The 23,965-nt window shown below is 42.9% G+C and overlaps 1 protein-coding gene across 1 annotated transcript in view; it reads right to left on the reverse strand.

Moving 5' to 3' along the window:
- The window catches only part of LOC145406962 (glutamate receptor ionotropic, delta-2-like), a 106,880-nt gene that overhangs the window by 12,652 nt on the left and 70,263 nt on the right, over window positions 1–23,965 (reverse strand). The window contains exon 5 of the mRNA XM_080278014.1: window positions 18,609–18,699. Coding sequence (XP_080134140.1) covers window positions 18,609–18,699 — 91 coding nt within the window. The remainder of the gene's footprint in view (window positions 1–18,608; window positions 18,700–23,965) is intronic.

Here is a 23,965-nt window from a genome sequence, read left to right on the forward strand (position 1 = left end):
TACGTGACGTGAGAGTGCGTCTGCGACTACATTCAACTTGCCTGGTACATATTGAAAAGTGGGATTAAAGTCCTGGATGATGACAGACCATCTAGCTAGCCTACCTGTTAGGTTGCGATTCTTGAACAAATCACATAGTGGAAGGTGGTCTGTTTGGATATGCACTGGATAACCATAGACTATATCTCTGAAATGTTTCAAGGACCAGATTACCACTAGCGCTTCGAGATCTGTGACACTGTAGTTACGTTCAGCGGTTGTAAGGGTGCGACTAGCATACGCTATTATGCGCTTCCTTGATGCTTCATCGAGTTGCGTCAAAACGGCACCAAGTCCAGTGCCTGAGGCGTCTGTGCAGAGAAGGAAGGGTGTGGTATAAATCAGGGAACGCTAGAACAGGGGCATTTACGAGAGCTGTCTTTAGCTTTTGGAAGGCCCGTGACTGGTCGTTAGTCCAAACAAAGGGCACATTCTGCTTGAGTAAGTGGGTCAGAGGAGCGGCGATCTTTGCATAATCCCGTATGAATCGACGATAATAGCCACTGAGGCCCAGGAAACTTCGTACAGCTTCGGTAGTGGTAGGTTCTGGGAAGTTAATAATCGCCTTAGTTTTATCCTCATTAGTATGAAAGCCTTGTGCATCTACGACATGGCCTAGGAATTTGATTTTCTTTCGCAGGAAGTCACATTTACTGAGACTGATTTTCAGGCCTGCGAGCTGGAGACGTTCAAAGACTTCCTGGAGTTTGGTAAAATGATCAGGGATGGATTTACTCACAACAATGATATCATCTAGGTAAGCAAAAAGAGTGTGTCCCATCATACGCTGAAGACTGAATGGATAAGTCGCATGGACACGGAAGGAGCATTTCTCAGACCAAAAGGGAGTCTCTTAAACTGAAAATGTCCGGAAGGGGTGCTAAAGGCTGTAACTGGGCGAGAGGATTCTTCCATTTCGACCTGCCAGTACCCGCTGAGGAGGTCTAAAGATGAAAAGACTACGTTATTTTCACCAAGGGATTCTAGCAAATCAGTGAGGACGGGTAACGGGAAACGGTCTGGAACGGTGACAGAATTGACCTTACGATAGTCGACTACTGGTCTAAAGTTGCCGTCCTTCTTTGGTACTAAGAAAAGTGGGCTATTCCATGGACTGACGGAGGGTTCAATAATGTCTTGGTCTAAAATGTTCTGTACCATTTGATCTGTCTGCTTTCTCTGGCTGTGAGGAAATCGATACGCTGGTATGTAAATCGGCTGAGTTCCTGATAGTAGTTCAATCGTATGTTTGACAAGGTCTGTTCTACCCATCGGTTCACCGGGTAAGGCAACCACGTTTCTGTACGAGGTCAGAAGGTCAAGGAGTTGAGGTGTATTTTCTGGGAAATCTGTGCAAGTGAGATGTGAGAGCATATCGGGTGAATATGTCGGCACAGATCCCGTAGAGTTAATAGTACATACACCGATTGGCGTACTATCATCAGTCTGAATAGTAGGAATTGAGGAATCCTGGCACACCTTTACGGCCACTGGGTATACTAGGAAGTCTCCAATCTTTACACCACTTTTAAGTTTTAGTGGAGCATTTGTGACATTGAGCAAGTACAGGTAGCATAAACTGTCCTCTAAGACTGTACACCAAGCTGACTCATAAGTCAGGCCATTCACACAACACGTCTCAGGTAGTGTTAGTACATCCACTCCTTCTTTCGCACTGGCAACACAAACAGAGACTTTGGTGAACTCATGCGGTAACAAAATTGTGCACGTATTCGTTACTGCACGTTTCGTCTCTGCGTGTTGGAGAAGATCATTCAGACTGTGTGAGGTAGGTAACTGAGACATGTCTGAGTCAGCGATAGTGTTGTCAGGAGAGGAGGTAAGAGCCATGTTCGAGGGCTGATATGATGTATCAGGAGACATTGAGGAATTTATGTCCTTGCTCGCAGTCAGTAAAGGAATGATCTCTGTATTCTCAGATGATGATATTGGTGGTTTGGGCTGGGTTGGACTTTTTGGTAGTGATAGGGACAGAAGTAACTGAAGGACTGATTTGATCCTAAGAACAGGACGGGGACATTCCATAGTGTAAACTGGGAATCCAGAAATGGCTATACTACCACAAGCAGGTAATAATGCAATGGAGTGTTATGCCATGGTGGAGAAACCAATAAGGGCATCTGCGGGATACTGCAAGTCATTAGTGACATGAAATTCAATGGGGATAGGGGGCAAATCTCCGTGTAGTTTGACTTCAAGGGTGACTCTTCCCTTAACCTTAAACTCTGAGCCGTTAACACCACATAGACGAATGTCTGGTGGTTCTAGGAAACTGACGTGGTTGTGATGTCGATGAATAATTTGTAAGGAATTTTCGGAGATGAGATTTACTATAGATCCTGTGTCCAAGAAGAATGACGTTGGTATGTCATGACTGCATCCGAGAATGACTAAACCCGAGGATGTTATGGGACCTACATGGCGGATGGGGAGTTGGGTGTCTGGTTCTACGTGATATTGGTTCGATACGGATGCAGTGCTTCCCCCGACTGTTGGCGGTTGAGGTAACGACATTCCTCAGTGGTGTGAGTCGTGCTTGATTTGTGGTATTTGCAGTGTGGACGACGTGAGCGGGAAGGCGTACGCTGTCTGGTGTGGGAGTGAGGACGTCTGTATGTACGGTCGCAACTGGATGCTCAATGTCCAGGATGATCACAGTGCCAGCAAAGAATCGAAGATTGTCTGTTTCGTCGGACGCTAGATTGATCACGACCTGCGGTAGGAGAACAATGTGTGGCAGGCCTGCCGCGTGCGGTGGGACGGTAGTGAGATTGGTCTGGGGTAGTGGAGGTGTGACAGACTGAGGAGGCCAAGGGTTGGGTGGTGCCCTGACGCGTGTAGTTCGAATCTGTTCTTTCATGAATGGCTTTAGTGACTTGAATAATTTTATCTCCTGGACTGAAACCGACTTCCAAGGCTAGCTCTCGCTGTTTAGGAGTAAGCCAGTGAAGGAATCTCAGGTAACCAATTAAGTCAGCAAAGTTAGTGAGTGAAAGCATTGGAACGCCATTCTTGTCTTCTAACCATTTCGTGCCTACCAGTAATTGGAGCATCTCGCTACTAGTTGCTTTCATGGCGGCGGCAGCTTCGCGGAGCTTGGCATATTGCGCTGGGACTCGCAAGTCCTCATCTAGGTGGTTTAGGAGATTAATGAATCCCATGAGAGACGTGGTATTTGAATGCTGGCAACAAAGGCTGATGAGTTCTGTACGAAAATCAGCAAAGGTACGAATGCTATCGAAATGTCCTGCACGGATCGCGGATCCAATGTCCGATTTGCCGTGGTGCAAGCGACCTAGGAGGTAGGCTACTTTGAGCGATTCATCGGTTATTTGTCTATTGTGTATTTCTGTTTCGACTTCTCTGAGGAAATCATAGACAGACCAAGTTGGGTCCTGGCCGGTAAATTTGGGACGATTGGCATCGTCGAGATAGATAGACTGTGGAGGGTTGGCCATGGCTGGAAGTGGCAAGCAAGACGGGGTATGAAGGGAGGCAGGAGAGGGAACGACAGGGGAAGGAGTAGAGGAAGAAGAAGGGAGTGTAGAGGCAGGAGTAGAGGAGGAGGTATCTGGATTTACGAGTGTAGGATGGGTAGTAAGTGATTCTGTGGGAAGTGAAACGGGAGGCTCAGGTACAGGGCGGTGGTACTCTTTGCCACTTCGTAAATGAGTGAATGTGGTAGAGTCGGCAGACAGGGTATGAGCAGGTGATGTTTCCGGGTCGAGAGGGCTGGTGGTAAGCGGTTGACGTGGAAAGTATGGCATTTAATGCGGCAATGGAAGATGAATGGATGAAAATGGATACGTAGGTGGAAATGTATAATATAACAATGAGAGAATGGAGTACACGAGTAGGTGTGAAAATGAATGAAGGTGTGGGTATGGATGGTTTAAATAAAAGGTGAAGGATGAGATGGATTATAAATAATGTAGGTGAAGATGAAAACTGGGTAATGGAAATGAGATGGAATATTTACAATATCCAATCTGTAGAGAAAATCGAGGATAATCTCTATAGAAAGGAAAGAGACACTATAGTTACACAGGAGAGATGGGAGTGTCGATATGTATGACGTGCAGGGGTGGCTGGGCGTAGCTGGGCTGCGGCGGGGCGGGGCGGGGCGGGGCAGGGCGGGGCTGGGCAGGGTGAGGCCGGGCGGCGGTGGAGAGACAGCTGAGCGGAGAGGAGAAGAGACGCCGCGATGAATCACCGGCAGGGAGTGGCGGTCTTAGGAGGCTCCGTAATGCAGACCAGATGCGGCGGTGGCGGAGGCCGGTGGTGGGTTGTGAGGGCAGATGTTGGTTCAAGGCAGGTGTAGAGCTGTTGAGTTGCAAATGCAGAGAATGGTGGTGGGCAGGCAGTGGGCAGACAGTGATAAGTGGCACCGTGGGGGCAGGAGTTAGGATGAGTTCGGAACAGGTGCTGGGAACAGGTGCAACAGGTGCGTAGGTCGGCGACGGTGACACTTGCGGTCAGGAACAAGGCGTGTGGGTGGGGTTGTTTGAGAGGTGAGCACTGGTGAGAAAAATTGTACACTCGGAAAGCACAGCCAGGGATTACACCACTAGAGGCACTGAGGAGGTGCGAGGCTGGGAGATGCGAGACGTCGTTTATCTTGTGATGTCACTAAAAATCGGTGGAGGCAGTCAGAATCTGATGGTTCGAAACACCGCTGCTACCAAATGTAACTTGCAATACTTTGGTGATAGAAACTCCATGTACAAAGAGTTAGATAAGGAGTTTATTACAAGCTCACAGTAAAATAGTCTGCCCGTCTTGGCTGCCTGCTAAGAACTGATGCAATAACGTCGTCTGCCCAGGCTTCAGGTCCTGGGAAAGCGTGCTGACCTAGCAAGTTTAGTGGGGGCATGTATGCATTGGGGGGTGGGACATATATACATCGGGGGTAGACATATTGTGGAGGGGGTACACACTAAACTCGGTGAACTTATTGACTGTGAAGACCTAAGGTGACTTGCACAAGGTAAGTGGCTTTCATCTCAAGGTGCCTTTATAGCTCAACCAGGGATGGCCAACGGGTGGGGGGGAGTCACCCCCCAATGTTTGTTTCTGAGTTGGTCAAGAAATTACTGAGTTGGCCAGAAATGGAGAGTGGAGACTTTATATATATATATATATATATATATATATATATATATATATATATATATATAATGGAGAGGTCACCGCGAGCACAAAGATTTATCTTTTATTACGTAAGATCTCTCTCTCTCTAATATATATATATATATATATATATATATATATATATATATATATAGAGAGAGAGAGAGAGAGAGAGAGAGAGAGAGAGGACAAAATACCCAAGTTTCCGTCCTGTCAGGAAAATACTCTGAGCCAAAATCAAATACCATACTAATCAAGGTGCCTTGATCTAGACCATAGAACCATAGAACGGTGGCATAGGGTGTGGGGGGAGGGTTGGGGTTAGGGGCAATTTTGTATGCACTCCTGCTACTGGTCTGGTCATAAATAACTCCGTATGTCATGACTGGGTGAATTAGTTTAATCAGACTACAAAATAATTTACATTGTGCCTATATTCTTGTCAACGATAAACCAGGCTGGCGTCCAAGTTCATGTGGCTTCAAGTACAAGCAGGGATAGCCCGACTGGGGGGGGGGGAGGAGGGAGTTGCCCCCTAATTCATGGCTCAGAGTTGGCCAAACTTTAACACAGTTGGTATAAAAAAAAAAAAAAAATGGTGCTTTTTCAGCAAATAGAGCAGAGTATATTGTGAACTCCAATGAATAATCACAGTTAAATCATCAGGGTGCATTTACAGTGCGTGAATATATATATATATATATATATATATATATATATATATATATATTTATATATATATGGGTAGATAGACAGATAGATAGAAAGATATACATATATATATATATATATATATATATATATATATATATATATATATATATATTGAGATGGATGCAGTAAGGAAGAGATGGGCAGAGTATTTTGAAAGATTGTTAAATGTAGAGGAGGAAAGGGTGGCTGAGATTGTGGCGGATGGAAGGGTGCAAGTAATAAATGTGTTGGGAGAGTTGAATGATTCTTTGATCACGAAGGAGGAAGTGGAGAAGGCAGTAAAGGAGATGAAAACAGGGAAAGCTGCAGGTATGGATGGGTGTGCTGTGGAATACCTGAAGGGTGGTGGAGTGACTCTTGTTGACTGGTTAGTAAGATTGTTGAATGTGTGCTTTGAGAAAGGTATGGTGCCAATTGACTGGGAAGTGCTTGTGTGGTCCCGTTGTATAAAGGCAAGGGTGATAAGTATGAATGTACTAGCTTTAGGGGTATAAGTCCGTTGAGTGTTGTAGGTAAGGTGTATGGTAGAGTGTTAATTATGAGAGTTAGAGAGGGTACAGAGGGAGTGATTAGTGATCAGCAGTGTGGCTTTAGGAGAGGGAGGGGATGCGTTGATCAGGTGTTTGCTGTGAAAAGTATTTAGCGAAAGGCAAGGATGTGTTTTGGGCATTTTTGGATTTAGAGAAAGTGTATGATAGAATTGATAGGGAGGCTTTGTGGACTGTTTTAAGATTGTATGGACTTGATGGTAGGTTACTAAAAGGGGTGAAAAGTTTTTATGTAAATAGTAGAGCATGTGTAAGAGAGGGATATGCTGTGAGTGATTGGTTTCCCGTGAGAGTGGGGCTGCGACAGGGATGTGTGATGTCGCCTTGGTTGTTTAATATTTACATGGATGGTGTTGTAAGGGAGGTGAATGCAAGAGTTTTAGGTGGTCTGAGTCTGGTAAATGTTGATGGTGGAGAGTGGAATCTGAAGCAGCTGCTGTTTGCAGATGATACTGCACTGGTGACTGATTCAGAGGAGAGATTGAGACAGTTGGTAGAGGAGTTTGGAAGGGTGTGTGAAAGGAGGAATTTGAAAGTAAATGAGAATAAGAGTAAAGTGATGAAGTGTACGAGGTTGATAGTTGGTAGGGGGATGAATATAGTTTTGAATGGTGAGTTGCTTGAGGAGGTAGATTGTTTTAAATATCTAGGGTCACATGTTGCTGTGGATGGAAGAATAGATGCAGAAGTGAAGTTTAGAATATATGAAGTAGGAAAGGTGCTGGGAGGAATGAAAAAAGTGTTTAAATGTCGTTCGCTTAGAATGGATGTAATGAGAAGGCTGCATGAGGGTGTTGAGGTACCGACTGCATTATATGGGGCTGAAACATGGAATATGGGTGTAGCAGAGAGGAAAAGTTTGAATGTAATGGAGATGAGGTGTCTGAGGAGTATGTTTGGAGTGACGCGTATGGATCGGGTGCGAAATGATGAAGTGCGAAGGAGAACTGGAGTTGTTCGGGAGATGGCTGGTAGAGTTGAGAAGAGGATGTTGCGATGGTTTGGGCATATGGAGAGAATGGATAATGAGCGATTGGTGAAAAAGATAACTAGATCTGATGTGAGAGGTGTAAGGCTGAGAGGAAGACCACGAATAGGATGGATGGACAGTGTGAAGAGAGCGCTGGATGCGAGAGGGATGTCTGTTGAGTAAGGAAGAGTGGCTGTGCGTGACAGAAATAAATGGAGAGAAATTGTGAATAAATAAGTGATGACGCAGCCCTGAGGGGATATTCTCCTGCATTTGGTCTGATCAGCTAGTCAGGTCAGGTGCGGGTAAGGGGATGGGTCTGTTATGATGTGGCAGGGGTAAACCAGTTCTGTTGTCGGGCCCTGCTGCGGATGTCACTGATTGCATTGCGCAGTTGACCCTTGTGCAGTGTGGTGCGGTGAGGATCTGTCCGTTCTCCCCTTTGGGGTAAGATGTGAATGAATGTCTTTGAATGGATGAGTAAATGGAGAGTGTGTCGTCCTGTCTCGGCTACCTCCCTTTCCTTGGGGGAAGCAGCCTAGGTATATATATATATATATTTATATATATATAGGCTATATACTGTGTATATATATATATATATATATATATATATATAGGCTATATACTGTATATATATATATATATATATATATATATATATATATATATATATATATATAACTAGGCTGCTTCCCCCAAGGAAAGGGAGGTAGCCGAGACAGGACGACACACTCCCCATTTACTCATCCATTCAAACACATTCCTTCGCATCTTAGCCCCAAAGGGGAGAAGGGACAGATCCTTACCGCACCACACTGCACAAGGGTCAACTGCGCAATGCAATCAGTGACATCAGCAGCAGGGCCCGACAGCAGAACTGGTTTACCCCTGCCACATCATAACAGACCCATCCCCTTACCCGCACCTGACCTGACTAGCTGATCAGACCAAATGCAGGAGAATATCCCCTTAGGGCTGCTTCATCACTTATTCATCCACAATTTCTCTCCATTTATTTCTGTCACGCACAGCCACTCTTTCTTGCTCAACAGACATTCCTTTCGCATCCAGTGCTTTCTTCACACTGTCCATCCATCCTATTTGTGGTCTTCCTCTCAGCCTTACACCTTTCACATCAGATCTAGTTATCTTTTTCACCAATCGCTCATTATCCATTCTCTCCATATGCCCAAACCATCGCAACACCCTCTGCTCAACTCTACCAACCATCTCCCAAACAACTCCAGTTCTCCTTCTCACTTCATCATTTCGCACTCGATCCATACGCGTCACTCCACACATACTCCTCAGACACCTCATCTCCATTACATTCAAACTTTTCCTCTCTGCTAATCCTATATTCCATGTTTCAGCCCCATATAACGCAGTCGGTACCACAACACCCTCATACAGCCTTCTCTTTACATCCATTCTAAGCGAACGACATCTAAACACTTTTTACATTCCTCCCAGCACCTTTCCTACTTCATTTATTCTAAACTTCACTTGTGCATCTATTCTTCCATCCACAGCAACATGTGACCCTAGATATTTAAAACACTCTACCTCCTCAAGCAACTTGCCATTCAAAACTATATTCATCCCCCTACCATCTACCAACCTCGTACACTTCATCACTTTACTCTTATTCTCATTTACTTTCAATTTTCTCCTTTCACACACCCTTCCAAACTCCTCTACCAACTGTCTCAATCTCTCCTCTGAATCAGCCACCAGTGTCAGTATCATCTGCAAACAGCAGCTGCTTCAGATTCCACTCTCCACCATCAACATTCACCAGACTCAGACCTCCACCTAAAACTCTTGCATTCACCTCCCTTACAACACCATCCATGTAAATATTAAACAACCAAGGCGACATCACACATCCCTGTCACAGCCCCACTCTCACAGGAAACCAATCACTCACAGCATATCCCACTCTTACACACGCTCTACTATTTTCACAAAAACTTTTCACCCCTTTTAATAACCTACCATGAAGTCCATACAATCTTAAAACAGTCCACATAGCCTCCCTATCAATTCTATCAAACTCTTTCTCTAAATGCATAAATGCCCAAAACACATCCTTGCCTTTCGCTAAATACTTTTCACACACTTGTCTCACAGCAAACACCTGATCCACGCATCCCCTCCCTCTCCTAAAGCCACACTGCTCATCACCAATCACTCCCTCTGTACCCTCTCTAACTCTCATAATTAACACTCTACCATACACCTTACCTACAACACTCAACAGACTTATACCCCTGAAGCTAGTACATTCATACTTATCACCCTTGCCTTTATATAACGGGACCACATAAGCACTTGCCCAGTCAATTGGCACCATACCTTTCACAAAGTACACATTCAACAATCTTACTAACCAGTCAACAATAGTCACTCCACCACCCTTCAGGCATTCCACAGCACACCCATCCATACCAGCTGCTTTCCCTGTTTTCATCTCCTTTACTGCCTTCTCCACTTCCTCCTTCGTGATCAAAGAATCATTCAACTCTCCCAACACATTTATTCCTTGCACCCTTCCATCCACCACAATCTCAGCCACCCTTTCCTCCTCTACATTTAACAATCTTTCAAAATACTCTGCCCACCTCTTCCCTACTGCATCCCTCTCAATTAACATCCTTCCATCCTCTGCTTTTACTCGTTCTTCCTTCCCAGACTCTCCCTTTCGCACCCTTTTCACCCCCTTCCAAAACATTTTCTTATTCTGTTGAAAATTCTCTGTCAGCCGCCTACCCCACCTCTCATCTGCTGCCACTTTAGCATCACGCACAGCCCTTCTCGCCCTATTCCTCTTTTCCTTATACCTTTCATATGACAACTCATCCTTCATATGCACGTCTCTTCTCAGCCACAGCCATACTTACTTCCTCGCACCACCATTCACTTCCTTTTCTTACACCACCACCCACACGTCTCACACCACACACCTCTTCTGCATGCCCCACCACAACACTCTTAAACAACTGCCATTCCTCCTCCACACTGCCATTTTCCTGATCTTTCACTGTGTTCCACTCATCTTTCAATTTCTCCTGATACTCTATCTTTTTCTCTCTTATATCCAGCTCACTCACTTTCAAAACCTCCCTGCCACACCTAACCCTCCTAGCTTTTCACCCATCTCTTACCTACTCTTAACTTTCCCTCCACTAGGTAGTGGTCAGACATACCTCCACCCTCCCCTCTCAGAACTCTCACATTCAACAATCTTCCTATTACATTCCTAGACACAACCACATAGTCCATCAAAGCTCTATCAACAACCCTTCCACCCTCCTGTCTCACCCATGTATACTTATAGATATCTTTCTTCTCAAACAAAGTATTTCCAATCACCATCTCTCGCTCAACACACATCGCTATCATTCGTTCCCCATTTTCATTTCTTCCAGGCACACCATGCATACCAACTACACCTTCAACTGCTACATTTCCCACTCTAGCATTCAGATCTCCCATCATTACCACATTCACATTCGTCCCAAAACTCTGCAGACACTCATCAACATCATTCCAGAATGACTCCCTCTCTTCTTCATCCCTTTCACTACCAGGCCCATATGCACTCACAATCACCCACAACTCACGTTCAAATTTCGCTTTCACCCACATCAGTCTCGATGACACCTCCTTCCATTCAATCACACACTGCTGTACTTCCGGACTCACTAACAAGGCCACACCTTCTCTTGCCCTTCCTCTATCAACACCTGACAATCTTCCATTCACACTTCCAAACATAGAGTCACCCTTCCCTTTCATCTTCGTTTCACTCAAAGCTAACACATCCAACTTTCTTCTCACAAACATTCTCCCAATCTCCTCCCTTTTAGCCTCAATTATACTACATCCACGCACATTCATAAACCCAATCTTCATGGTACGGGGATAACTCCATCCCCCAACCCTTTCTCTGGCCTGTCTCTTTTTAGGAACTAAAAAACAGAGGAGGGGGTCCCTAGTCCCCTCACCCCGCCCCTTTTAGTCGCCTTTTACGACACGCAGGGAATACGGTGACAGTATTCTTCCTAACACAACCTGGCCGCAGAGTAGTAGTACCACCCCATAGTGCGGCCAGATTGTGTTCCCCCCGCTACAGGGGGGGCTATATATATATATATATATATATATATATATATATATATATATATATATATATATATATATATATATATATATATATATATTTATATAAGATCATCCTAGGGCTCTTTCTTACTCTTAAAATCGCAGAACTACTATATCTAATCTGTTGGTCAAATATGTTTGAATTGGTTAAATAAGGGACGAGTTGGTCAAATGAAGGGCAAGTTGGTCAAATATGCGGCGAGTTTGTCAAAATTAAGGTTACCTGTTTCCCCAATTAAAATCTCCTTGGGCCATCCCTGAGTTTGACAATTAGTATTTGCTGTGAGAAATTTGTCTGTATTACACTTGTTCTAGGACACTTTTACAGCTCTCACTCTTGACTTGTTCCCCTCTAGCAAGGTCCATGCCTCGCTTCCATACGTCAGGATAGGAATCACAATACTATCATGCAATGACTTCCATACTCTTCTTAACTTCCATACTCACCTCCCTATTTCTCATCACTGCTTTCAGTGAACCAAAAACCTTCCTTCCCTGCTGTACCCTTTCACGTACTTCATCCCCCAAAGTTCCATCCTTACTCATCACACTACACAAGTATTTGAATGCACTCACATTCTCCATATCCTCACCATCCAACCTCACTGCACACTCTGTGACTTCATTCCTCTCAAACACCATAACTTTACTCTTGTTTACATTCACTTTCAGATTTCTCTTCCTACACACTGTCCCAAATTCATTCACTAAACCTTGCAACTCCCATTCACCTTCACTCAACAATACTGTATCATCACCAAACAGCATCACCGATATCTTCCACATCTCACCCTCATTCATTAGAGCCATTCCCACATCCACTGTCCTACCTCGCGCCTCCTGTACAACCCCATCCATGTATATAATTAGCAGCCATGGCGACATCACACGCCCCTGTTTCAGTTCCACATTTAGATCAAAGAACTCACTCATCTCACCATCCACTCGCACCGTAGCCCAAGCTCCTTCGTACATATTCTTCACAGCACTCAACAATTTCCCCTCCACTCCATATATTCTTAATACCTTCCACATACCTTGCCTATCTATTCTGTCATAAGCTTTCTCCAAGTCCATGAAGGCAGCATACACTTTCTTTCTCTTTCTCCACTAAACATCTTAGAACAAATATTTGATCTACACACCTTTTTCCCTTCCTAAATCCCCCATGTTCTTCTCCAACTAACTCCTCCGTTATGTGCCTATCCCTATCAATGAGTATTCTACCATATATTTTTCCAGTCACACTAAGAAGGCAAATACTCCTATGGTTACCACATACTTCTCTCTCCCTTTTTCCTTTGTATAAAGGCAATTATACCTGATTTCCAGTCCTCCGGAACCCTTCCCTCTTCCCAAGCCAATCTACACGACTTCCATATTCACTCCACAGCAATCTCAGCCCCATACTTCAGCATTTCACCACACACTCCATCAATTCCTGGGGCCTTTCCCATCTTGATCTTCATTGCCTCCACCACTTCCACCCTACTGATCTCTTCCTCCCTCCTTTCATCTCTTCTTCTCTCAGCCATTCCCCAACCACTTATACCCGCACTGCTCTCACTCCCTACATACAACAAATCCTCAAACTGATCCTTTCATGTCCTCAATTTCTCTTTCTTCTCCAACAACAATCTATCAATCCCATCTTTCACTTCCCTACTACTTCCCCTTTCATACTGTCTTACTTTCTTTACGTCCTTCCAAGACAATTGTTTACTCTCCCTCCATTGTACACTCAGATTCCTCCTAAACTCTTCATCCACTTTCTTCTTACTTTCCTTCACCAGTCTCTTCACCTCCCTTCTCCTGCTCACATATACCTCTCTCTTCTCTCTTTCATCTTCTCCCCTACCTCTACTCGCTAGCCATTCACTATATGCCTTCTTCTTTTGTTCCACAGCTCGTTTCACATCATCATTCCACCATGCTGTCCCTCGCACACCCCTTCATCTCCCCCTCACCCCACAAACTACCTCACACGCTGCACCTATCTATTCGGTGAATATCTTACATACACCTTCAACCCCATCCATCTGCTTTAACTCAGACCTTCCCAATCTTTCTTCCCCTACACTCTTATACTCTACCATTTTCTCACTATCCTGCAACTTCTCCACTCTTCTCACAGGAGCTGTTTCCTCCTGTCTTTCCCTTCGTCTCTTCAACCATTTTCTTTGCAGCCTTACCTTGGCGATCACTAAGTGATTGTCCGAGATTCCATTCCCCCACCCTGTCCACACTCTTGCATCCACCACTTGTCCTCTCATTCGCACATCCAGACACATGTAATCTATCATTGCCTTTCTTTCAACAAGTTCACCGTCCATCCTCTTCATAACTCTCCATGTATACCTGTGGATCATCTTATGCCGAAAGAAGGTGTTGGCTATTGCCAACCCCTTACCAACACAGGAGTCCAACAAAGCACTACCATTCCCATCTACTTCAGCTGGCACACCCCACTGACCAACCACTCCATCCACTCGTACATTCCCAACTTTGTCATTCATGTTACCGATCAAAAACACTCTCTCACTCCTCTCACACTTGTCCATACATGCTTCTACACTTGCTCAAAACTCATCTTTCACTCTTGCCACTCGGTCCTCTTTCGGCGCATACGCACATACAGTCGCCCAAGCTTGTATATCTACTTTCATCCGTACCCATACAATCCTTGCACCCACTGTTCCATACTCTATCATATTCTCCTTCCATTTCTTTTATCAACAGACATACTCCCTCTCTTGCCCTCTCATTCTCACTCCCGCACATATTCCTAAATCGTGTTCCCATTCTTTCACCCTTTCACCTTACCTTTTAGTTTCAGTCAATCCACATACAACCACTCTTACACCTCAAGCACCTGAACAATCTCTCTCTCTCTTTCACTTTATCATTCACTCCTCTCACATTCCACGTCCCCACCCTTAGAATGTCCTTTGTCCTTTGTCCGCATTTAGAGCGTTACATAATGTGAGAAAACTGGATGTCTCCAACTTGGAACTGTTGCCGCTATGAGTACCTTGAACGTTCGAGTAGCAAGGAGGGTTTTAAAGGATGGGGGAGAGAATAATGGAGTCAGTTTACTTGTGCCCTTGTGAAGTTAGTGTAGCTCTGGCACTTGTGAAATTAGTTAAGCAGGCAGTGTAATTACTTAGAAAATAAAGACTATGAACCTGAGAAGCTTGTGTTGTTATGACCTCTAAGTTGATCTTGTCTGCATTGAAAGGCTGACCCTTCGAGGAACGATTCACTGGGCGACATCCTTCCTCTACTGACCTACTGCTGTTATAGCCTGTGGCAGTGTGGGACAAGGCTGTAACAACACTTAACTGTGTTCAAGATTTCTCAGGATCTGCTTAAGGTAGAGAGCTGAAACTTTACTGCAATATAGCCTTAAGACGGCTACAGGTCTGGAAGGAGTATGATCTAAATTGATGGAATATGCTCCAAGATCGCCTGTGAAAAAAAAAAGAAATGCGACTTTTGTAGATATTCCAGTGGTCAACTGATTTTCCATGAAAGAATAAGGGTAGAGCCACCAAACTTGTTGGACTTATAGACCTTGACGACAAAAGGTGACTTGCACAAGATTCATAACCTTAATCTCAAGCTCCCTTTATATCTCGGCTTCTAGTCGGCAGTGGGCATGGGATTTTTTTTTGTTTCTAGTCAAAATACTCCTTGTATAAATTTACAATCTTCTTGTTACTATTAAAACTTCACAGATCCCTGTGGGATATTTTCTTGTTCTTGTCAATGTTAATATTATTCTTACTTTTTTTTTATTGCGACATTTAAATTTAATGGCTATTTTGCCTAGAACCTTCAAATTTGGTCAATTTTTCGGACAGTTGTCCACTTCCTTGGGCCAAATGCGGCTTCAGTCTGTCAACCGGATCCTGGATATTATGTGGAATACAGAAAAGTGAGTAAGACATGCTATCTCGAGAACTGCTTAAGCTAGTAAGTTGAATTTTTACAACGAAGCAGCTATATGTCGGACGCATTGAGGCAAGGAGTACGGTTCCAATAAGTTGATTATTATCTGAGGTCGCCTATGGTAATAAGTTGGGACTTCTCCGATTATTCCAGATGTCTCCTAATTTTCCTTGAAGGATTAAATCTGCAGCCACCAAACTGTGCGTTTGTAAAATGTGAAGACCTAAGGTGACGTGCACAAGATTAGTGACCTTGACCTCATGGACCCTACATAGATCGGATTCTATTTGGCAATGACTGTGGATTTTTGTTTGTTTGTTTGTTTTTTAATGAAAAATACCAGTGGACAATTTGACAGTCTTCTAGGTATTATCAATATCATTAATAATAATAATAATAATAATAATAATATTATTATTATTATTATTATTGTTATTATTATTTTTATTGTTATTATATTAATAATAATAATAAAATAATAATAACAATATTAATACTAATACTGATAATAATAATAATAATTATTATTATTATTATTATTACAAATATTATTATTATTATTATTATTATTATTATCATTATTATTATTATTATTACCATTATTATTATTATTATTATTATTATTATTATTATTATCATCATCATTATTATTTTACAGCAATAATATTATTTTGTCTAATTTTACGTACAGGGGTGACGGTCGGTTCCATAAGCCTCAGCATTCATTATGCGACGCGATTTGATGTCACAAGTCTGTTACTAATACCCTTCATCAACACTGCATATTCAGTTTGCTCGGACTTGGTGGGGAGGGGAGATATTTGCATTTGAGATTTCGGTTGGTAGTGAGAAAGCTCGTTATGTATGTCTTAAGAAAATTCAATTCATCACACTACTCTTTGCTTCAGATGGGAACTAAACATTATTTTAGGCAGAAGACACTTGAAGACCTCCTTCCCCATAAAAATTAGAGTCTGATGCATAACAGTGTGTTAAGACTGAGAGAAAAACATGCTGGCTCTGCAAACACTAGAACAACCGCTGGTAAAAGCAATACTGTGGTACTTAAAATCATACACATATAACATGAGATGAATACAGTGTCAGCTGTAAAGTGATAGACCAGAGAGGAAAGGATGTTGACTAGAAAATAATGGATAGTTTATCTGCGGCACTTTCTAGACGACACTGAGCACAATTTCACGGAAAATACCGTGTGTGGCTTCCAGTGGAACGTACAGAATAACTGTCGCTCTTACGTCTGAACACAGTTCGTTGCTTCAGCGAAGGTGATTCAACACAAACACGTTCTGTGTTCCATCACCTCTTCACCATAATAATAAAAATCAAACAACTCCCCAACACTACAGAATGTCCCAACAACATCTTTCCTCCTCCACAAACATAATGCGTAGCCACTACAATCATCTAATAACTTCAGACAGACAGCATCCTTTTTTTATTCCCAACCAGACGTTTATTCCTTCGTAACTGCCACTCCAGGAGACACGAATACACCCACATAGACATCGATGTGGCCAACAGTTTTTCCTGCATCAGTACTAACACATACGATATTTTACGTAGACAATCGTTCTGCACAACCTCAGCAAAAGATAACAGGAAGCACCAGACTGAAGTGGATAACCCTTTGTAGTCCACTGGATTCGCATCCAGCTGATCATGGGGCCACAACAACATCTATACTAACAGTTGTATGGTCATCAGTATCGGCGGCTGAGATGTGGCGGGTACCAGGGCATGTAATAGTCTGTCTGAAAGCCATGGATTCTGGTTATACTGAATCTTCCCAGCAGATGAATTTGCCAAGGTGGAGTAGGGAGAGTCATTCTGGTGGACTACTGAATAAAGGTGTATATGGGCGTCCATCAACATATTAACGTTTGGAATGGGTTGTTATATTTATTTATTTATTTGTGGGTGTTGAGAGCACAAGGAAGAGGTAACTGGAGCATTGTGCAAGACAGTGGCATGATGACTGGATGTGGTACGAGTTCGGAAGATTCATCTGAGTGGATGGAGAAATGCGCAAGCTAGTATCAGGGGTAGAGAGACATAAAGACAGGATATGGTGCTGGTGCAGTGCTAGAGTAAGGAGGTCACAAGCTAAAAGTCTATGGAGATATTGACATACAAAGTATGGTTCCAGGCGTGGCTCAATCGGTAGAGAGGTGGCCTGCCGTTCTAACGGACCCAGGTTCAAATCTCCGCTGAAGCAGGGAACAGTTTAAGGATTTGAATTTCATTAAAATCAGGCTTTACTGATCTACCAGAAGACCCGCCGACATGTCGTAAAAATACCCCCGCTAATACCAATACATCAGTCCTGTATGAGACAGCCCTAGCATGTATTCAATATGGACGGTGGGTGTTAGCGCCGAAGTGGTGACATGCAGAGGTGTATCGTATGTAGGAGGACTGCTGGGCCTTGATAGCAGGCTGTGAAGCCTATGCCCAGAGTCGGACACATAAATAAAAAAAAAATGAGTCAAAAGGTTGTGGAGATATTGACATACAAAGTAAGGTACCATATTGGTCAAAGGGTGTACTAATGTTGGTCGGTAGATGTATCCATTACAATTCCTTCTGCGAGGGTATCCTGGAGTGCTTGTATAGGGTCACTACAAAGGCTGGCTAAAAGTTAGCTGCTCCATCCATAGTCACTGTGTCTCCTTCCTTCCCATTATTTTCCATTTACATTAACCTTAGGGGATGGATGAATAGGGACTGAAGCAGATGTCTGTTGGTGAGCAATATCCCGAGACACTCGAGTTTTGTTTGGTTGCGCTGGTATTGCAAAGCATAAACGAATTAATCGTGAGAGGAGACGTAGGATGTCCTCCTCCTACATCTTTCTCACCGATGATATACAGGTTTCTATTCGTCCATATCATATACGGTCTGCTGCTTCCAATAGTACTCCAAACATCTATGGAGAGGACAGAAGCAGCTTAAGTATTTTCCAGTGTGTGTGTGTGTGTGTGTGTGTGTGTGTGTGTGTGTGTGTGTGTGTGTGTGTTTATAAGAAACATAGCGGATCTCACCTCCTCGACTATGAGACGCATCATGCCAGTCCAGGAGCCATTCTGCAGCAAATCACCCCATTTCCGATCTGGAGGTCTTACGTAGGTGTATCTGAAGTGGAATGTCATTAACAGAATCTCTGTATTCTGTATAATATATATCACAGACAAAGAAAATAAAGACACATTTGTGTCCTTAATCTGATTGCCAGATTTGCCAACGTCTGATCTAAAGAATTTGCTTTATGGCTTGATCGCACCGTACAAAATATGCTAGTCATGTTCTACAACGAATTTCAAAGCTACAACCACGACGAAAAGTTCGCCGACACCATCTGCTGGTTGTGGTAATGGAAAGTACTACAAGAACTACTTTTACGTGATAATGGGATGTAGCGATCAGCAGAAGAGTATGAGAAGGAAAGAAACTCAACAAAAGAAAGGTGGAGGCAAGACAATACTGGTATAGGAAGAGTGTCAAAAAATTTTGCTCATGGGTGTACATTATACTGTATTGTGGACAAAGTAATAAAATTTTTGTGTTAATTCAACAGTATAAGATAAAAAGTACAAGGGGTGATCGAAGAAAACTTTTATTACTGAATACAAAAATAATGATGAAAACACATCCTATAATTTGCATTGAAACTAATATATATACATAAATTTTGTCAGTGTCATATCCAAGAATCTATGGACTGAGGGCTTGGGAAATTCACATGCAAATTCAAGACATGCTTAATTTAAAGTGCAGGGATATACAGGACTGCTATATGCAGTAACTTCCTTTATTTCCTGGCTCATTGTACAAGCGAAGGGGACGTGTGTTTCACTGGTGTTAAAACAACGAATTTCACAGGTCCAATTAAAAAAAAAAAAAATCATAAGCCACGCTTTCTTTCTCGCGTTCCTTAAATCCCACCAACATGTCCATAAGAGGCGTCGTCACTAATGCCATTACACAACAAAGAAAGAGGGACAGCGGGTGGAAAGGCTGGACAGAATGAGACAAGGAGCTACTGAGGTGGAAAGCCTTAGACTTCACCTATTTAAAAAGTACTCTCGGTCTTGAGATCCTCTTCGCCCCTCTCCCCGGCATATGAAAGTTGAATTTCTTCAGAATGAGCATATTAAACCCCCGTGTAGAGGCCCCAACTTGCCGGCTACATGAATCACACATTAGAGTTCCCTGCCGTGAAGGTAGAATATTAAGGAAAATAGATCAAGCTCACAGAGTCAGTAGTTTTGCATCAGAGAAAAAGCTTTGGTGATGTTATCACTAAAGCTGTTGGATAGAAAGTGGCGGTAGTGCCGCGAAGTCGCTTCCAACGGTTTAATAGTTGCCAACCAAGCTCGGATGACGAAGAGGAAGGGGACGTGGCTAACAAAGATGTCCAGTTGGAATGGACAGTAGCGCAAAGGCAAATATTTCATAAAACCAATAAAATAAGGTGACCCAGAATCTGGGATTAATGTAAAAAGTCCTTAGTGGAGTATCCTCGCCGAAACAATACCCACAGACAGAAATAAGGTTATGAAAGAAATGATGCCTCAAATTCATCCTGCTGCAGAGGAAATCATTGATTTAAAAGATATGAGATTAAAGTAAATGGGGAATAGGTAGCTGGAAGCATCAACGTTCTATAAATAGGCTTAATGGAAGCAAACGTCAAGCAAGAAGATAAAGTGCAAGTAGATGTGTTTAAAATGCAACATAACATCGCTGATCTCATGTATCGAAACTGGATGCACATAAGGATAGTTATGATTAATGCATATGAAATGAATCAAATTATAAAACAATCAGTGGAAATTGCAACAACTCGGTTAAATGGCACCAAGAAGCATTTAAAGTCTCCGTACTAGACTGTAAATCAATATCCGCTTGGAAGAATAAATTACATATCAAAAGATAAAGTTTGGGGGAAAAAATTAATTACTACAAAATGTGAAGGAGGTACGCCACCTCCTGAAATTAAAATTGTCAGACAGCCAGGGAGAGGTACTGTACAGTTACCCACAAAAGTCGCGTCCTTTTCTTGAACCCCGTAAATATGCGAGCAGGTGTGTCGAAGCTGCAGGGAAACTCACACGCACCTGGGAACTGTCAGTGGAGGTTGAAGGTATTGAGAAAGGAGGGGTTGGTGCAGCAATGGGAGAGTTGTATGCTGCAGTCGTCATGCCATTGTGTAGCTGTTCCTGTTTTTGGCTTGACTGTTCTGTACAGACAATGAAGATGGAAAGGGTTAATGAAAACTATAATATATTACCACATGCTAAAACAGAAATGCAGCTTCTAAAAAATCGAGTTTAGCTGCGACAGGCAGGTTCCTCCTGCCTTCTCCGCACACTCCCCGTCCACCTTATTACTGCCTTGATTCTCGCCAGCTGATTTCTTTTTCAAGGACAACTATATAGCGCATTGTCGGCATAACATTGCGACATAACAACAAAACAAGAAAACATTGCATTGTTGGTTCACATGTCTGTAATTTGAGACGATGTAGCAGAACTTTATTTTGTGGCGATATCTGTAACCGTTACAGTAATATAGTGAGTGCCAAATCACTTATTAACCCGAAACAATGTTGGTTGATGATGGTGGGAAGTCTAAACTCAGGTATAGTCCACAGCTGTGATGCAGTGTGATAGAGCATTGTGATGTAGGGCGTAAGCACCACAATTGTCAGGCAAAGTCACGATGCAATGGAGACATGGATGATAATTATATTATCGATTTATTTCATATTAGTGTGGCACAAGAAAGTAGTCATAATCAAGCTTTCAGTGTTTACCCTGTTGATTACAGGAAGTAATGTCTTGTAGGCAGGTATTTGATAATATCCCCCATGCACTGCTTATGGAAACTAACCACCCTATAGGCATGTTGTTTCCCAAGTAGTGCAGACAAAACCTTCGTAAGATTGTGACATTATGGTCCAAAATGTAGTAGTCATGTATTCATATCATATGTAAAACAGCATTTAATTTTTCATAATGTTCAGTATTAACACACTCAGATACACTGTATATGTTTACTAAACTTCCCCCAGAAATTTCAACCCAAAAGGAACAAGTAAACGATTTGACATGCAGTTACCTCTCCTTGTTTTTGTTCACAGTCAAATCATTATATATATGGCACGGATATGTCTTCGTCATATATACAATCCTTCGTCATAATTTTTTATATAACAAAACATACTGGGTTTGTACCCGAGTTTAGACTCCCCACCATCACCAACCTCCATCTTTTCGGTTAATAAGTGGTTTGACACTCAATTACTGTAACGGCTTCAGATGTCACTATAAAATAAAGTTCGGCTACATCGTCTCATATTACAAACATGTGAACCGATAATGCAATGTTTTCTTTGTTTTATTGTTATGTTGCAATGTTTTGCCGACAATACGCTATACAGTTTCCCAAGGAAAAGAAGTCAAGCGGTGGGAATCAAGGCAATATTGATGTGGACGGGGAGTGTGTGGAGAGGACAGGAGGAACTCGCAACTCAACTAGATTTTTAGAAGATGCATGTCTGTTTTTGTATGTAGTAATATATTATAGTTTTCATTGTCCCTTTCCATCGCCACTGTTTGTATAGAACAGTCGCAGCAAAGAGGAGGAAAAGCTACACGATGAGATGATGACTACAGCATACAACTTGCCAACTACTGCACCACCCCCTTCAACCCCAATTACCCAAGCCCCCACTGACACTGTCCCCAGATATGCGTGTCTCCCTGCAGCTTCGACAAACCTGCTCGCACATTTACAGGGTTCGAGAAAAGGACACGACTTTTGTGGGTGATTGTATTTCCAAGCATGGAAGATAGATGTCCATGGAGAAACCTTTTACGCAGGTTCCCCCGACAGGGACATTCTGCCACAAAGTTTCTGACAGTAAGGGGAACCCGATTGTTGCTGTTGTTATGATTTGTCCAACTATTAAGAATAGTATGGACCCAGGCTCAGGGTGGAGAGCCTGCCAGAGTTGTCGGATGTTGCGAGTGAAGCATCCTCTATGAGGAACTGCTGGGCCTGGTTAATTTTGAAAGAGATCTGGGTCGGCCTCTTTGAGACGTCCTAAAAGTTTATCGGGGTCGAAGTCCGTCTTAACCCCTTAACCGCAGGGCATCACTTTCATTACGCTCGGGAGCAAGGGATCATACCGTGGGGCATCACTTTTGTGATTCTGTGTTATTTTGAATACGCCCGGGCTTTCAAGTGGTGGCTTGTATCATCTATCAGTACTACCAGTGTCCAGCTATACTCTGTTCTGTTAATGTCACCTGTACTCCCATCCACTGTTGACAATTTAGCCATTTTTCTCCTGTCCTTGACTCCCCCCCACCATACCTCCTCTCCATTACCCTCTCCTCCCGCCTGTCCAGCTGTGCTGCGGTACACAAATGCTGGATGGCTTTTTCCACTCATTTCATCCATTGAAATGTGCCCTTTGCCCTATCCTTATACAAAATAGTATATAAAAGAAAAAGAAAAGGTAATTCATACTGCCATACATCTGGAATGGACTAATTATCACCTGGCAGCACCTCACGTGCACTCGTTCGCTAATTTTCCCAGTTTATTTCCCCTTGAAATATGCTGTATGACCTGTTCTCATAATAAAAATACATATAAGACAGGAAGGGAGAAGCCTGAGTGATCTTTACATTCACCTGGAACTACCTAATTTATTATGTATTGTCTAGATTTCCTGCCAATTATTTCACAGCGTATATATTAGCAGCTGTCACCACACTGACATTGGCAACCTTTCACTGCCCCTAGGCCACAGCATTCAGTTTACTGTCGTCTTTCAAGGTGAAACCACGTCAGATTCGCGCCTGTCCAATTCTGCTGGTTTTTAGCCCCATGCAAAGGGCCCTGTGACCTCTACCCCTACTAAACCCCGTGTGGAAAGGGGTAAAGGGCTAAGTGACTCTGCTGTGGAACGTGAACTGGCTGATTTACCAATGATAATGATGGACAGTGACTACGATCTTTCTGGTGATTCTAAAACAGTGCAAGTGGAAATGTAAATAATGTGTAAATAATGTATAAACAGCAAGTGAAAGCAATGAATGTAAATATAACTGAACAGTGGAAAATAGTTTTATAAGTTACTGCAAGTGACAGTGCATAACATAGTGTAAATGAAATAGAAATGTAAATAATGTAAATAAAATAGAGAATGTAAATAGAAATGTAAATAAGTAGTAATATAAGAATACGAGTATATATACTACGAGTAATGAAAATGAAAGTTTCGCAACGTTGGGTCTGGTTAGTACTTGGATGGGTGACCACCTGGGAACACCAGATGCTGTTGGCATAACGTTCTCCCTACGTGTCAATTGGGGTTGGTGGAGGA

This window comes from Coenobita brevimanus, chromosome 8, assembly GCF_032717465.1.
Source record: "Coenobita brevimanus isolate Jiangsu-jjx chromosome 8, ASM3271746v2, whole genome shotgun sequence".
In the NCBI taxonomy this organism is placed as follows: Eukaryota; Metazoa; Arthropoda; class Malacostraca; order Decapoda; family Coenobitidae; genus Coenobita; species Coenobita brevimanus.